The sequence below is a fragment of the Phoenix dactylifera genome, chromosome 14 (genome assembly GCF_051530095.1).
Source record: "Phoenix dactylifera cultivar Ajwa chromosome 14, Ajwa_hap1_PhDact_Kaust_v1.1, whole genome shotgun sequence".
NCBI lineage: Eukaryota > Viridiplantae > Streptophyta > Magnoliopsida > Arecales > Arecaceae > Phoenix > Phoenix dactylifera.
Genome location: NC_143203.1, coordinates 18,032,508 through 18,049,633, shown reverse-complemented (window position 1 = coordinate 18,049,633; position 17,126 = coordinate 18,032,508). Strand labels below are relative to the sequence as shown.

The 17,126-nt window shown below is 36.1% G+C and overlaps 1 protein-coding gene across 1 annotated transcript; it reads right to left on the bottom strand.

The window, feature by feature from the left end:
* Positions 1–2,622: 2,622 nt before the first annotated feature.
* Positions 2,623–16,446, bottom strand: LOC103718756 (Inositol monophosphatase family protein). The gene is made up of 3 exons (XM_008807706.6): positions 15,883–16,446; positions 3,492–3,888; positions 2,623–3,274 (listed from the first exon to the last, which is right to left on the bottom strand). The coding sequence occupies exons 1-3, from the start codon at positions 16,297–16,299 to the stop codon at positions 2,874–2,876; spliced, it is 1,215 nt and encodes a 404-aa protein (XP_008805928.4). The 5' UTR covers positions 16,300–16,446; the 3' UTR covers positions 2,623–2,873.
* Positions 16,447–17,126: the final 680 nt, after the last annotated feature.

Here is a 17,126-nt window from a genome sequence, read left to right as displayed (position 1 = left end):
CCCGTATGTGCAAAAAGATTATTTCTACATTTTAGACTGTGACTTTACTGTTGCGTCAAAGATCGCCCTCTCTGAACATCAATTAAGAATATGTATTGATTCTTGACAGTAAAAAAAAGGGAAGTGAAAGACAAAATAGAATGCCAGACGTTAATTATCCAAGTATGTTGGATGAATCATTAGGGTTTTTTGCAGGAATAGCAGGTTTTCAAGTCTTGTTGGATTTCGTTGTGTTGAAAAGCTTCGGAAAAGGAATTTTGGCCAACGTCAATATAATGTATTATGTTAAACATACATTGGAACTGTTTTATGTAACTACACCACGCTAAGGAAACTGTGACAATGATATTGTGTTCCTAAAATTTCCTCAGAGTATCATCAGAAAATCATATTTTTGCACATCCAATGATCAAGCATCAGAACCCATTTGTCATGATATAAGTAATGTTGCTACAGATTAACAATAGATTTATATACCCATGTAGATAAATTGACAAGTGTCTAACCAAACATTATCAAGACTATGAGTGCTATCTGCCTTCAGTTTCTTACTACAAGCTTCCAATTTGCTTAGTCTTCTTTGATTGGTAGCAGCAAGCCTTCGGAAACTATACACAGAATTTGCTACACTTCTACATTACGAGACATGCCATAGTAAGAACGCTACTACACTATCCACCCTCTCTCAGATAATGGAATCAAGAGTGCTATATGTATTTCTCGGGCAGCATATGGGAGTAGAAATGAATCTATAAATCCAAGTTTCTTGGCCCTTTATACGTTCGACACCAGAAAAATGAGTTACAAGACTAGGTTTTCCATCGGTTAATAGAAAATGGAACTGAATCAGATATGCACGATAGCTGAATGCAGCATGGTTCTCTTTAAGATGCTGCAGCCACTCCCAAGTTTTATCCCATGCCTAAATTTTTCAGGAACTCCTCTTTTTTTTTTTTTTTTTGCTAATACAAAAGGGGTAGGGGGGAGGAAGGGACAAGCCCAACCCCGCGTAGCAGCCCCCACTGGGCCCCCGCCCCGCCAGGAGAATGTTCGATGCGGGCAGAAATGGCCGTGTGTTGGGCACCCCGACCGGTTTTACTCATACCCTCCCCACCCATGGGCCCGGCTCAGCTACTTCTCTGGGCTCTGGCTCGAGTCCCAAGTGTGAGTACGTCACACCCGGCACCATCCCGGCTACTAGCGGTTCAAGAGCGGTCCTATACCTCAAGTCCAAGCAGTGGCCAAAGTAGTGAGCTCCGGTCCACAATTTAATCGTCGCCGCAGCGATTCGAACTTGGGACCTTAAGGTTAGAATTTCTGCCCAGTACCACTAGGCTACCACCTTGGTGGCTCAGGAACTCCTCTTTCACCAGCAGTAAAATGTTAAAATATAATTCCATCAAGACAACTCCGTAAGTTATTTTATAAGTATAGATGTGCTTCCATTTTGGCATTTATAGTTCTGAATGTCAACAGACCACACAATCAAGCCTCTAAAACACAGCTGTGGTCTGTAAGCAGCTGACGTACCGCAGGGTGCATACCAATATGCAGGGACATATATTATATGTAATAAGTAAAAAAAGAAAAACTAAAAAAATAAGTAAAAATTCTTTTTGGGGGGGGTGGGTGGGGGGTGTGGGGGAGAAAAATTCAGATACAAAATTTCACACTTATTTGAGAGCCTATCTTATAACGCATAACGTGTTAAGTTTGCTCAAAAAAAAATGTTAACCTTAAAAAACAATATTTTTATCAAACTGAACTCAATTTCAAGTATGCTAATGCGGAAAACAAATCTACCAATTATCAAATGAAACAACTAAAAATATAAGCTATAGAGATAGATGCGTGTCTTATAATTTAATTTAAAATACCCACGAGATGGACAAAATATCTAGTATTTAAGCTATTAATATTCAAAAAGGCACACAAAAATCAATCTTATTCTTCGATAGGTGATTTATCAGGCAACAGCTCATCAATATTAATTTATCATAATCCAAGCGAATCTGGATGATCACAAATGCAGCTGCTAGGACCTAATCTCAGAATATGGAGAAAATTTTCCTTGACTTGTACATTAATAGAAACCAGCACCCGAGCATCAAAACAGGCAGGTTGCATCTGAAGAAAAATAAGAGTTGCTTTCAATTAAATTCAATGCTATTCATAATATAGCATATAGCAAAGAAAAAGTTTTGAGTGTCCAGGTAAGACAAATGAATTCACAAAGCAGCGGAAGCATGCAACTTATAAATGGATGCCTCTCTTTTCCAAAGGAATAATAACTTGCTTTTTTCCGACATTCAGCACAAACCAGAACTATGAAGCAAGATATTGTAATTACCTTGCAAACTTCCCATCACACTCTTTTTCTTGAGTATAGCTAATCCTATATGAACGATTAGGTGGGTATTTGTAGTTAACACTAGTTACAGGGAAGAATAGTCCTGTTCCAACCGTTCCAGAATAGCCGATATTCACAGTTATGAGAACCAATATATAAGCAGACCAAGGTTCGCCATACCGGTGCCAGTACCGTACAGCATACCATGAAGCAAACTCTGATTATATGACTTAAAAACAGCAGGCAGAGTATTAAGAAACAGCTACTCAAAATTTTCCAAACAAACTTATCACAAGGAGGATAAAATTTAATCAGACATGTACAACATACATCTGCATAAACTGGAAAGCTACAAAATCCAGAATATTGAAGAAACAAATGTTGAATTGCAGACTACAGAAACTTTTACACAAAACTTTAGGAGTTTGCACTCAAAATCTTCTGAAGAGAGTAAATGTAAGCAAGCCACCTCATGTAACAAAAGACCACATCATTTGTAATGGTCACGGTGGATTTATCAGCATCAGACTTCATATCCAGGATTAATCTTCTGTTGGATATTATCATAACTCTCTAATTCTTGCATATCCTCCAGACTTCCCAAAAACAGGGGAAGCCTCTGATGCAGTTCAACTGGCTGGATTGAAAGAATCCTAGATTTACCATCAGAACCTCTGCCTCCGGCATGCTCCACAAGGAAACTAAGAGGATTCGCTTCATAAACTAAGCGAAGGTGATCTCTTGGATTCATTACCACCCCACCATAAATAAGAGTCCGGTGAAAATCAGCAACCAGCGAACAGACATAGCGAGCCGAATACTTCTTAGGGAACTGTCCCTTACCTTGTCTGACAGCATCGATATATTGCCTTAAACCATCTGGCCAGTCGAAGTATCGTGCGTCATTTACAGAATATATCTGTCCTGACATTGGCAGAGCAGAATAAGAATAAGTAGGCGAGGTAAAAGACACAGTTCATCCGTTCTAGGTAAAGCTTTTCTATTCAAAATAAAATAATTCATCAAATCAAGATTGGGTTAGTTTATCGGTCCCATACCAAAAACTGAATTCTCCACCTGAAAAGTATGAGGTTTATGATCAGGTGAGACTACAAGTTCGTACAAGGAGATAATCTCTTACCCCGACGAGGAATTTGTATGCTGGGATGTGTAAGAACAAATTCTCCAGTTGAGTGATCCAAGGTGAATGCATGAGTTCCTGAGCCAAAGCTAATGCATAATACTGTAGCAGATGAATATAACACATAACCAGCAGCAACAAGCCGAGTACCACTTTGAAGAGAATTGAGCTGTGCCTTCTCTTCCACAGGCAGATGGTCTAATTCTACAAGCCTATTATATATCCCAAAAATGGTTCCAGTTGGAATGGAGACATCAATATTTCGGGAACCATCTAGAGGATCAGTAACAACGATAAATGGGCCATCATCAGTTATCCAAATGGGAACTTCATCTTCTTCCGATGCCATAACTGCAACTTTTCCAGAGCTTCGGAGTGACGAGAATATAATGTCATTCTGCACAGTAAGAAATCGTGGCTGGTAAGATATGCAATCTTTGTGCCAAAACTGGCCTATGATCATACCGAAGAATCAGTATCTTAAGTCGGTTGCCTACTCATCATGGATTAATTTTGGCTCATAGAGTATGGTATTAGGATCACCAGTGTGCAGCATTGACTGAAATAGAGTACAGCAGCAATTAATTCATGAAGCATTTGCAGATTTTTTTTTTTTGGAAACCCGATTGTATGCTACCATTGCATATTTTTTATAGTAAATTCAAATCTAGGTCCCTGTTGGTGCAGATTATTTCCAATACATTATTAATGAATTTTAAGCATCGAACAGCTGAAAAAAAAAACTTTAATCAACGTGCCTTATCCCAAATATAAACAGTTGGCTTCAAAGATCAAGGTACGATCTTCCATGGTTTAAAACATCTTACAACCAATAACTAGTCGCTAGTCAATAAACATCCAGAACAAAAATGAAATTAAGAAGTACCAGCACGAATGCATGGTATCAAAGCTAAAGGATTCTATGCTATTTTTCCATTCCTTTCTTGATTCCTTCTGTTATTTATGTTCTTTCCCCTTTTATCATGCTAGTAAACAAGGACCTGAGTTCAAGATCAGCGATCTTCATCAAGTCAAATATGAGAACTTTGACCAATTTGACACCAAACTGACATCTATCAACAATGATGTGATGTCAATGAATGCTACAATGAAAGCAATTGCAGCAGCCTTAGGCATTGAAAAGCTCCGTAGGTCGAACTACAAATCAAGGATCTTAACTATGAAGAAGCTTAAGAACTATTGCATGAAGAGCCTGAGATTAAATCTTTCCCATGTGAGGAGCATGTGATTGAAGTTCCATGATGCAAACAAGCTATTAAGTGAAGATCAACCATCCGAGAACCATGTAGAGAATGGTTCATTTAGCATTCAAAAGGTAGAAAATCAAAGTAATAATGATCCACACATAGAGCATGCATCGCAAGATCAAGTCATACTCCTAAAGGCAAGACGGAGATCGAGCAATATGAAAATTCATTCCTCATTGATTGGCTGCATTCAACGAAGATTGTCATCAAACAAATAATCCATAGCTTGTTGGTTCTCAACAAATGGACATCAAGTCAACCAATCAACATTGTGATTGCGAGAAAATTTTATATGGGCCTTCATCATCAGCTCTTGGGGATTCAGCGGGAGATCAAGCTTCTGAGTGGCATCACGAAGTCATGCACATGAGACACGTGCAACAAAAGCATATGATGCGGTAACATCCTTTGGGTCCATAAAGTGGTCAACAAAGTTCCAACGGCATCCAATTTATCAATGATTGAATTTTATATTTGTCTGGTCGTGTTCACAGATTTGTGTTTGCTTAAAATTAGAGGTCAGTTGTGTTAGAATATTGAGCATTATGGGAGTTAAGTTTTTAAGCCAAATTAAATGTAGGACCCACATGTTTAATTGAACAGGTCCAACAGGAAACGTATTCTACTCTTTGAGTAGAATAATGTGATATATTCACATGCTCAAATTCGTTAAGTAGTGAATTAGATAATTGGCTTCAAAGTATCAAATTGGTAATGGATTATTGATGGAAAAATATGGATCCTACATTGGGAGAACATATTTCAGTAAATGGTTTATATAGTGGCAGATTTCAGTTTTTAAAACCGTCAATTGTCAACAGTTGTGTCTGTTCAAAGAATTTATTAACTTCCTATAACTGCCATTCGGTTGTAATATATAATTATCCTTCACTCCAGAAATCTGTATCTCTCTAGAAATCTGCAGGATCATTTTTGAAGTTGCAAACAGATTTTCTGATTTGCTCTCTCTCTCTCTCTCTCTGCACTTGTTTCTTTATTCCTTCCAGCCCATTCCCCTAATTGAGTACTAAGCATTGAGTTTCAAACAAGGCTTGAAGATTGTAGTGCTTCATCTTCAAGAGGTTTCATACCGTTTTATCCTGGGAGACAAACGTCTATACAAACCTTAAGCACCGAGAGGGAGACGAATTTGTCTTAAGGAAATTGTGTTAAACACAAGACTCGGTTATCAAGTTCAATTGACATTCGAATCATTGTAAGTGGTTATATACAAATTATGTTTGCATTGTTTTTATTTATCTCAGAATTTTAATATTATAGTATTGATAAATTTACCCAATAACAATCTTAAGACAAATATCTTTCTTTCTGTTTTATCAGTACTACATATTATAAAAATTCTGTGTTACAGATTTTTGTTAAACAAATTTCTGCACAGTTTTTGACTTTGTACAGTTTAATAAACAGATTTCTGCCTAGTTTTACATCTGTGCAGCAATACAGAATTGTAAATCTGTGCAGAATTATAATTTACAGATTTCTGTTATCAATGTTATGTACAGTATCTCAGTTCTGTGTAGTATTAAATTTGACCACTAGTATAATCTGTGTAGCATTACAGTTTCTGTGTTAAACTATTTTCACTAAATCTATACAGTTTTGATATTATCAGTTTTTTTTTTTTTTGTGCAGTAGTATTATTTAGTATATATAATTCTGCAGGTTTATATTTATATATACTTTTACAAAGTTTGATTTCTGAAATTTGTTTGCAGTATTGCTTACATTCCTGGTATACTGAAACGTGACACACACATTGATTTTGTGCAGATTTTTTAAACTCATTCCTGAATTGTTTTGCTAATCTACTTACATGTGTTTTTACACTTTGAATTGTTTTTTATCCAACACTTGTTAATCAGTCTTCATCACTTTAATGCACATGCATTAGTCAAACCTATATTTATGTTGTGTGTGTATATATACAGTTAGTGCAGGAAAGGATAGTTAATTATTTTTTGGTCAAAGTTCTTTAAGTGTATCTATATCAAGCTAGTTTAGTTAAAGTCAATATTGTTTATACAGTATTGGACTTGTTCGATTTGTGTTAATCAGTATAAATTATATTTAGTTTATTTTTAATAATCTACAGTGAATTTAGATTTCTTCCATTGAACTGTACAAATTTCTTACTCTTATAATTTTGTGTACAATTCAGTGACTGAAAAAATGGCATCATCTAGTGCAATGCCTGTGACTCATGGAGAGAAACCTGAGAAATTCAGTGGGCTTGATTTCAAAAGGTGGCAACAGAAAATGTTGTTTTACCTAACCACTTTGAATCTGGCTAAGTTTCTCTCTGAGGATTCTCCAAGCAAGAATGGTGAAGATGAGGCTGTTGTTGAAGCATGGAATAAGTCAGACTTTCTATGCAAGAACTATATCCTGAATGGATTGGACAACACTTTGTATAATGTTTATAGTCCAATGAAAACAGCAAAGGAATTGTGGGAGTCCTTGGACAAAAAGTACAAGGCAGAGGATGCCGGCTTGAAGAAATTCATAGTCGGACGTTTTCTGGAGTATAAAATGGTGGACTCCAAAACAGTTGTGAGCCAGGTTCAAGAATTTCAATTAATTCTTCATGATATAATGTCTGAAGGCATGAGTTTAAGTGAGTCTTTTCAGGTGGCTTGTACCATCGAGAAGTTACCACCTTCGTGGAAAGACTTCAAGAACTACCTGAAGCATAAGAGAAAGGAGATGAACCTGGAAGACCTGATAGTCAGGCTGAGGATAGAGGAAGACAATAGAGCCTCTGAGAGGAAGCTTGGAGGATACTCCATTGAGACCAGGGCCAATGTCATAGAACACAAAGATAAAGGAAAAAAGCGAAAGTTCTTCGGACAAGAAAAAGGACCTAAACAGGGGAACAAAAAGAAGTTCAATGGCAATTGCTTCAATTGTGGCAAGAAAGGCCATCAAGCCAAGGATTGCCGAAAACCCAAGAAAGCATCCGCTCAAGTCAATATGATGAACAAAACCACAGATGAGTTTTCAGATATCAATTTATCTGCAGTTGTCTCTGAGGTGAACCTAGTAGGAGGGAATCCTAAGGAATGGTGGGTGGACACTGGAGCTACCCGTCATGTGTGCTCAAATAGGTCTATGTTCTCAACATACAAACCACTAGAGCATGGAGAAAAACTGTACATGGGAAACTCCTCAACTTCCAAGATTGAAGGAGAAGGAAAGGTGATTCTGAAGATGACTTCTGGAAAGGAACTGACTTTGAATAATGTGCTGCATGTGCCAGATATTAGGAAGAATTTGGTTTCTGGTTCTTTGCTGAGTAGGAATGGTTTTAAATTGGTTTTTTTGTCTGACAAGTTTGTACTAACTAAGGATGATGTGTATGTGGGGAAGGGTTATATGAGCGATGGGCTCTTTAAGATGAATGTAATGACTGTACTCCGAAAGGAGATTGTTAATGACAATAAAGCATCATCTTCTATTTATATGGTTGACTCCCCAAACATATGGCATGGTAGGCTAGGGCATGTTAATTTTAATTCTATTCGTAGATTAATTAATATGGACCTATTGCCTAAGTTTAACATTGATTCTAATCATAAATGTCAAATATGTGTAGAATCAAAGTTAACTAGATCTTCTTTCCAATCTGTTGAAAGAAGTTCTGAACCTCTTGATTTAATTCACACTGATATTTGTGATTTAAAATTTGTTCAAACAAGAGGTGGAAAAAAGTACTTTGTTACTTTTATAGATGATTGCACACGGTTTTGTTATGTGTATTTATTGAGAAGTAAAGATGAAGCAATCGACATGTTTAAACATTATAAGAATGAAGTTGAAAATCAACTTAGCAAAAAGATAAAGGTCATACGTAGTGATAGAGGTGGAGAATATGATATACCTTTTGATGAGCTTTGTTCAGAACATGGCATTGTTCATCAAACTACAGCTCCATATTCACCTCAATCAAACGGTGTTGCTGAACGTAAAAATCGAACCTTAAAAGAAATGATGAATGCTTTGTTGATAAGCTCTGGATTACCCCAGAACTTGTGGGGGGAAGCGTTACTTTCCTCAAACTACATTCTTAATAAGTTACCCCATAAGAAAATTGAAAAGACACCTTATGAATTATGGAAAGGAAGAGCTCCTTCTTATAAATTCTTAAGAGTGTGGGGGTGCTTAGCTAAAGTTGCAGTCCCTAAACCCAAAAGGATTAAGATAGGACCAAAAACTGTTGATTGCATTTTCATCGGATATGCACATAACAGTAGTGCATATAGATTTCTAGTCTATAAATCAGATATTTCTGATATACATGTGAATACGATTATAGAATCTAGAAATGCATCATTTTTTGAGGATATTTTTCCTTATAAGAATGATGCAGAAGCTTCGAGTTCATCAAAAAGAACTCATAATGCTACTACTAGTAATCATCAAGAGAATATAGGTCAAGGTCCTATAAACAATGAAGATGAACCTAGGCGTAGCAAGCGGGCAAGAATAGCTAAGTCTCTTGGTCCTGATTTTCTAACATATATGTTAGAAAATGATCCTCGAACGTTCAATGAAGCTATGTCTACTCCTGAAGCTCCTTTTTGGAAAGAAGCTGTGAACAATGAAATTGAATCCATACTGCAAAACCATACATGGGAACCAGTGGACCTTCCACCTGGAAGTAAACCACTTGGTTGTAAATGGATATTCAAGAAAAAGTTGAAAGCAGATGGATCCATTGATAAATATAAAGCCAGGCTTGTAGCTAAGGGCTTTAAAAAAATGGAAGGATTAGACTATTTTGATACATATTCACCAGTAACTAGGATAACATCCATACGTATGCTAATTGCCATTGCAGCATTGCACAATTTTGAGATACATCAAATGGATGTTAAGACAGCATTCTTAAATGGTGAATTAAATGAAGAAATTTATATGGAACAACCAGAAGGGTTTGTGTCACCTGGACAAGAGAAAAAGGTGTGTAGACTTGTTAAATCCTTGTATGGAGTAAAACAAGCACCTAAGCAATGGCATGAGAAATTTGACAGTGTTATGTTGTCAAATCAGTTTAAAATAAATGAGTGTGACAAATGTGTATATGTCAAGAATACTCATAATGGATACGTCATTGTATGCCTTTATGTTGATGATATGCTTATTCTCGGTAGTAATAATGAAATTATTAAAACTACAAAGAAAATGTTAATGAATAAGTTTGATATGAAAGATATGGGTGTTGCCGATGTCATTTTAGGAATCAAGATTTCAAAGACATCAGAAGGACTGATTTTATCTCAGTCACATTACATTAAGAAAATTCTTGAAAAATTTAATAAGGATGACAAAAGTCAGGCTAGAACACCTATTGACGTAAATCTTCATTTAATGAAGAACATTGGTACCGGCATATCTCAACTTGAATATTCTCGTATAATTGGCAGTTTAATGTATTTGATGAATTGCACAAGGCCAGATTTAGCTTATGCTGTAAGCAAGCTAAGTAGATATACGAGTAATCCAGGATATGATCACTGGAAGGCAATCATCAGGGTTTTAAGATATCTAAGATATACCATGAATTATGGATTGCATTTTACAAGATATCCAGTTGTACTTGAAGGATACAGTGATGCTAACTGGATATCTGATTCTAAAGATACAAAATCCACAAGTGGATATGTCTTTACCTTGGGAGGTGCTGCAGTTTCTTGGAAATCCTCTAAACAATCTTTAATAGCTAGATCGACCATGGAATCTGAGTTTATCGCTTTAGATAAAGCTGGAGAAGAAGCAGAATGGCTTCGCCAATTTTTAGAGGATATCCCGATGTGGCCAAAACCGGTGCCTGCAATATGCATACATTGTGATAGCCAATCAGCAATTGGAAGGGCACATAGTAATATGTATAATGGTAAGTCTAGACACATACGTCGTAGACACAATACCATTAGACAATTGCTCTCTAACGGAATTATCACTGTTGACTATGTGAAGTCAAAGGATAATATCGCAGATCCACTTACAAAAGGTTTAAATAGAGAGCAGGTAAATTGCTCATCAAGAGGAATGGGGTTAAAGCCTATAAATTGAAAGTCACAATAATGGTAACCCAACCTAGCTGACTGGAGATCCCAAGAACTAGGTTCAAAGGGACAACCGAATTATGTGTGACAACAAAGAGCACTAAAACCCACTCCTGAGATATTAGTGCGCCTGTAGAGGTTATTAGGGTAAGCTATGCTTTTAATGGTTTTCATATACCTGATTAAGTCAGGTTGAGTATGGCAGGATACTCTTAAATGGAAATCACCTATGTGAGTGTGAAGGGGCCGCTTCTATGAGAATGAGTAAGGCTAAGTTCTCTAAAACACTTGCAGAACCAGGTGGTGTTCAGGGCCAAAATGAACACAAAGTAAGAAATAACAATGTTCGAAAGGAAGCTGTGTAATTTCTATTGTCTTGATTTACACGAACGGCTGAACAGTTCAAGGCATCTCGTCCACTGGTTAGCCAAGTAAATCCAATAGTTTTTACTAAGGAAGGTTCAAGGCCAAAAGCTACCTATCTCGATGCTGTTACTTTCATTAGTACTCAATGTCTTTCTCTATGTCTGTATTTGAAATTTGTTTTCTTCAGCCAATTCCAATTCATGTGGGGGATTGTTAGAATATTGAGCATTATGGGAGTTAAGTTTTTAAGCCAAATTAAATGTAGGACCCACATGTTTAATTGAACAGGTCCAACAGGAAACGTATTCTACTCTTTGAGTAGAATAATGTGATATATTCACATGCTCAAATTCGTTAAGTAGTGAATTAGATAATTGGCTTCAAAGTATCAAATTGGTAATGGATTATTGATGGAAAAATATGGATCCTACATTGGGAGAACATATTTCAGTAAATGGTTTATATAGTGGCAGATTTCAGTTTTTAAAACCGTCAATTGTCAACAGTTGTGTCTGTTCAAAGAATTTATTAATTTCCTATAACTGCCATTCGGTTGTAATATATAATTATCCTTCACTCCAGAAATCTGTATCTCTCTAGAAATCTGCAGGATCATTTTTGAAGTTGCAAACAGATTTTCTGATTTGCTCTCTCTCTCTCTCTCTGCACTTGTTTCTTTATTCCTTCCAGCCCATTCCCCTAATTGAGTACTAAGCATTGAGTTTCAAACAAGGCTTGAAGATTGTAGTGCTTCATCTTCAAGAGGTTTCATACCGTTTTATCCTGGGAGACAAACGTCTATACAAACCTTAAGCACCGAGAGGGAGACGAATTTGTCTTAAGGAAATTGTGTTAAACACAAGACTCGGTTATCAAGTTCAATTGACATTCGAATCATTGTAAGTGGTTATATACAAATTATGTTTGCATTGTTTTTATTTATCTCAGAATTTTAATATTGTAGTATTGATAAATTTACCCAATAACAAGTTGCTCTTCACACCATTGTAGCATGAACAGTATATGCTACAGTATCATGGCCTATTAAGAGTTCTAGAGTCCAAATTGGTTAGTTAATTAGTGTGATTTTAAGGGATTTATTTCCAAATTTGTGAGAGTCCTAAAATAGCAATAATCTTGCTTAGAAAGAAAGTCAAAAGGGATTTAAATAAAGCTGTACAGCCAGCAATCCAAGGATCATTGACACTGAATTTTAAAGAAAAAAAGAAAGGCTAGTTCAGCCGTCTCTCTCTCTCTCTTGTGTACTTCTTCCTATCCTTATTATTCTCTTTTCTTTCTCTACTAGTTCAATTCTCTTTACCTCTTATTCTATTTACTGTTCTGCTTGCAATACCTAATATCAACAGATATCAATTTCTTTAAACAGTTTTATTACGATCTATTTGCTACATTAATCTACTGCTTTGATATACTACGTTCTCTCTTATATATATCATCAAGGGTTTGAAATTACTTCTGTATTTTGATTTTTTTTAAAAAAATTAAATCCATTGCTGCATATATAATGTGTGCATTATTTGATGTAACATGATCAAAGATTTATATTTGACTGTCTAAGAGAGCTTCAGATTGTGATTTGACTTATCATCCCATATATAGGACACCTAGATAGATTTTTTTTTTTTTTTTTGAACAGATAGTGCCCCAAATTTCAAGTTTTCTTATTGACTATCCTGATCTCAGAATCTGGACAGCAAGCAACAAAGTCCTTCATAAACCTAATCCTTTGCCTCAAGGTCCACCATCGCATGCAGGCAGACCTAAACCTAGCATCCTACGTCAACATATCAACAATGTCCTTTCTTACATGCAAAGCTTTCATATAGCTGCAGAAATCTATGGCATAGAGTGAACTCACACCACAGGAGGAATTTCCTAAGTGTAAAATTCGAAATGCTCAAAATTTATACTTCTCTTGTAAAGAAATTACTGATTTTGCAAAATGTTTTATCTATTTGTGATGGAAATAGGGTCATCTGCAAGTGCATTTTATCCACAATGATGTATGGAGTCATAAATCCATTTGAAAATAATTACTTTGTTTGTAATTTTTTTACGTATGTTGGGTGGAAAATGAGGTTGGTTACAAGTACAGTATATTCAAATGCCATCTAGACTCAATCCAGCTTGCTAGTATCTTGGGTTTCTGGAACTCAGAAAGCAAAGACGAGAATGTAGTTATGTAAAGGAGTCATAGATTGCCTGAAGACAAGGAAGAAGGGAAAAACAGGGGCAGTAGGAGAAAAAAATGTGGAAAATACAGTTAAAACTTTGTTTCAAATCATATAAATTTTAATATGCAACTCTCCACTAAGACAAATACACCACTATTTGGGGTGGAATCAAGCAAAATCTCAATCCAAACCAAAAAACAATCCTAGTTATGATTATAGGATAATAGAAAAACCTCAAGATCCCAACTAAAAATCTTAATCCATTGATAAAACCTAGAACACTTGGGCAAGCTTTGATTCATGGAGTATGGAGGTCAAACAATTTGAGACAGGTGTTAATCTATTTCAATGGAAGTATATATCTGAATGTGGTGCAAAGTTAATTATCATTAAAGAAAGAGCATGTGGTGCATGAGACTAACCAAGGGAAACACAATCAAATGCTGCAATATAGTCATATATTAATTAATGATTCATCTGCATATCACAATGGTTGATTATGTTTTTGTCAATAGCATAGTCAGTCAGTCAATGAATTCCCCAATAGTTTCATATCTCAAAAAAGTCATAAACATACTATGTTTCTTTTTGTAAATTCAACAATCATCCTTCTTATGAACATTAATCACTACTAAAGTCTTAAATTCCATTTTACTGAAGTCTATCAACAATATTTTACTCATTCTAGATAAAGAAAGAAAAAAATTATACTGTGATTGCAAATTATGTGCCAAAAGAGGGCAACTTGCCCAGACTTTACCCAATTTCAAATGGCCTATATTTCGATTCTTAATGCTATTGCATAACAAAAGAAAAGAACTTTATGACAATTAATAGAAAATTTTCTCATCTTCTTTTCTTCTCCAAGATGTGAAAAAGTGGTCCAGGTTGCAGATTCAGTTTGTTGGCACAACTCAAATAGCAATGGCTTTGTAGCCTGCTCCTCATGAAATTCAGATCTTAAAAAAAAAATTCCAAACCAACCACAACATAATGGCCTGACTTTGAATATGAATATTTTTTTATATAAAAAAAACTTTTTACTGTCCCCGTTAAGGTGAGTTCAAACCCCATCATTATCATCAGCTTCCCAGTCTTTCTCCAAGCCTCATAACCCCAAAATTCCCTTTTCCCCTTTGTAATTTCTACAAAACCTTTCAAATTTTCCATATTCAGATCTTGGCAGCACATGTAAACTTCAAGAGCCTGTGATACCATTCTCTTCATTGGACTGTGTTAGGACACTCCAAACTATGTTGCCAGAAGCAAAACAACCACACCACCAAAAATTTGGTTTGAAGGGTGAAAGTGGATTCCACCACCCCTACTATGCCAACCACAGTATGTTCAACAATTTAAAAAGCTGATTCGATCCCAACCCAAAGGATGGTAATCATCAATCCTCTTAACCTCTGCAAGAACTGGGGAAAAAAGGAAAAGAAAAGAAAGGCATTTCTTTGTCTTCTCTATAGAACAAGTCTGTTCTTATAACTTGAGCAAAGATCCATCCCTCACCCCATCTCCAGCAGTTGCCACCATGTCATCAAGTTAGAGGCAGCATCATGCTATAACAGAAATCAAAGGAACAAGTCACCTTTAATGATCCAAACACTTTCAAAAGGTAAATTCTAGACTCTTGCAAATTCCTCATTTTGCTTAAAAAGCCCTTCACTCTACTAAGTTCTTAGCATTCAAATCCCAAAATTTGGCCTTTATAATGTGTTCCTATGACTACACTCATTCATAAACCAACTTTCCCACCCACAGTCCCTATAGCTGCTTCTCTAAATGGCACATCCACCTCTTCCAACTCCTGAATTTCCCAATATTCCATCTTTTTAAGTTATGCAACCTCTCCCCCTGCCCTTCATTTACAATACAATAACTACATCCTTACATGCTGAGATCATTGCCTAGCATTTTTTTTTTCTTTTTGTTTCCAAGAACTACCATAACAGTTAATGACTAAAGAAATATATGAAATCCACAAACTATGAGACTTTAGCTGCTTAAACAGACTAATCACAACAAAACATTTCGTATAATTGTTCAAAAAAAAGAACCCATAATGTTAAGAATTGAAATGCCAAAATTATATCAGGTGTCTCGGGCAATAATTCCATCAGATAACCTTGCTTTCATCAAGCATCATAAATGCCAGCTAGAAAAGAATTTTAAGAAAGTCCTCAGTACCGCCTCTTTTAGCAGAAATTCTCTATGGATGCCAACTAAAACTCCCAAAGCACAGCTCCATTTACCCAAAAATACTAATTTGAAAGATGCCCACGACCAAAAATTGTCCGAGAGCAAGAACCATGAAAGAAAATCAACAAAAACACCGACAAAAAGATAAGAAAATCGATAGACAAAATATTGACAAAAAGATAAGAATTGGAATTACCCAAAAACTATTTCGAGCAACTTGAGAGACCGATTTGTGCAAAATTATGGAAAAAGGAAATCAGAATCAAAGTACCGAAACTATATCGAGAGGCTTGGGAGCGTCCCTCCCCGAAGACGACGACCCATCTCCACCGCCGCCGCTGCCCTGCCGGCCGAGCTCGGAATTGAAGGGAGAAGCGACCACGGCGGCGATCCGCTTGCAGGCGTGCTGGATGTGGGCAAGGAGGACGGCGAGGTCGTCGCCCACGTCAGCCCCTCCCTTCCCGGCGTACTCCAAGAGGGTCCGGTGGCCCCCGCCACCCGATGTACCGATCTCCGGTTTGGCCCTCAGGGAGGAGAGGTGCCTTCTCATTCGACCACTGACGGCGAAGAGAGCGAGGCCGGTGGGGAAGGAGAAGGTCCGGGTGCTCGGTGGCGGGAAGTGGAGGGGGGGAGATGGCGGGGAATTCGAATTCGGGATGGGGGTTGAGAGGAGGAAGGAGGATTGCATCGCTGAGGCTATTAAGCGGGGGCGGATGAGGTAGGAATGGTGGCGATGGATCCAGCCATCATCGCTCACAGTTCTGCTAAAGACAAGCTCTCTTGACCAGGGAAACGAGAGAGAAATGCAAGGATGGTAAGAATTATCACAGACTTCACAGTAGACATTGATGGATATGACTGCGTATTTAGTAAATAAGCTATTGATTTTAATTTATATTTTTTTCTTAATTTTTTTTATGAATAATTTTTTAAAAATTTAAATTTGTATGAATATCCCCTTCAAACTTATATTTATTTTTGCACCCTCATAAAATATTATTTTTCAACAAATATCCCTCGTATAACGGTTATTCTAATATCGTTAATAAAAACCATATTTATTTTAATTAAAAATAACATAGAATTTTGAAATTACTTTTTTTGTCTTCCATGATCACCTTATAAATGTTTATTTTTGCACATCTATCTGTTAAGAGCATTTTAGTCATTTTAATTTAAAATCATTAATTTTTTAATAGTTTTAAATAGCACCGGTACATATGCAAAAATAAGAATTAAAAAAAAAGATAAAATAGCAAAATAAGTATTTACAAAGATATACATGCAAATATCACTTTTGGAGGAATATTCATACAAAATTCGATATTTAGGAGAGTATTTATACAAAAAAAAATCTTTTTTTCTTTTAAAAGATCTATAATTACAATATTTGATATTTTTTGAAAATTAGATAGATTATTCATAGTCGATAATCTCACCAAATCACTTGATGAATAATTTATTTCTTTGGAAATTGTGATTGTATAATTCACAAAAAATATTAAATATATTATT

Bases quoted from the DNA above. Each gene is read 5' to 3' on its own strand.
- LOC103718756 (XM_008807706.6), bottom strand. From the start codon at position 16,299: ATGCAATCCTCCTTCCTCCTCTCAACCCCCATCCCGAATTCGAATTCC. The intron at 3,889-15,882 runs GTACTTTGATTC...CTTACTGTGCAG, and splicing joins AGCCTCTCGATATAGTTTCG to AATGACATTATATTCTCGTC. The intron at 3,275-3,491 runs GTAAGAGATTAT...TGCCAATGTCAG, and splicing joins CATACAAATTCCTCGTCGGG to GACAGATATATTCTGTAAAT.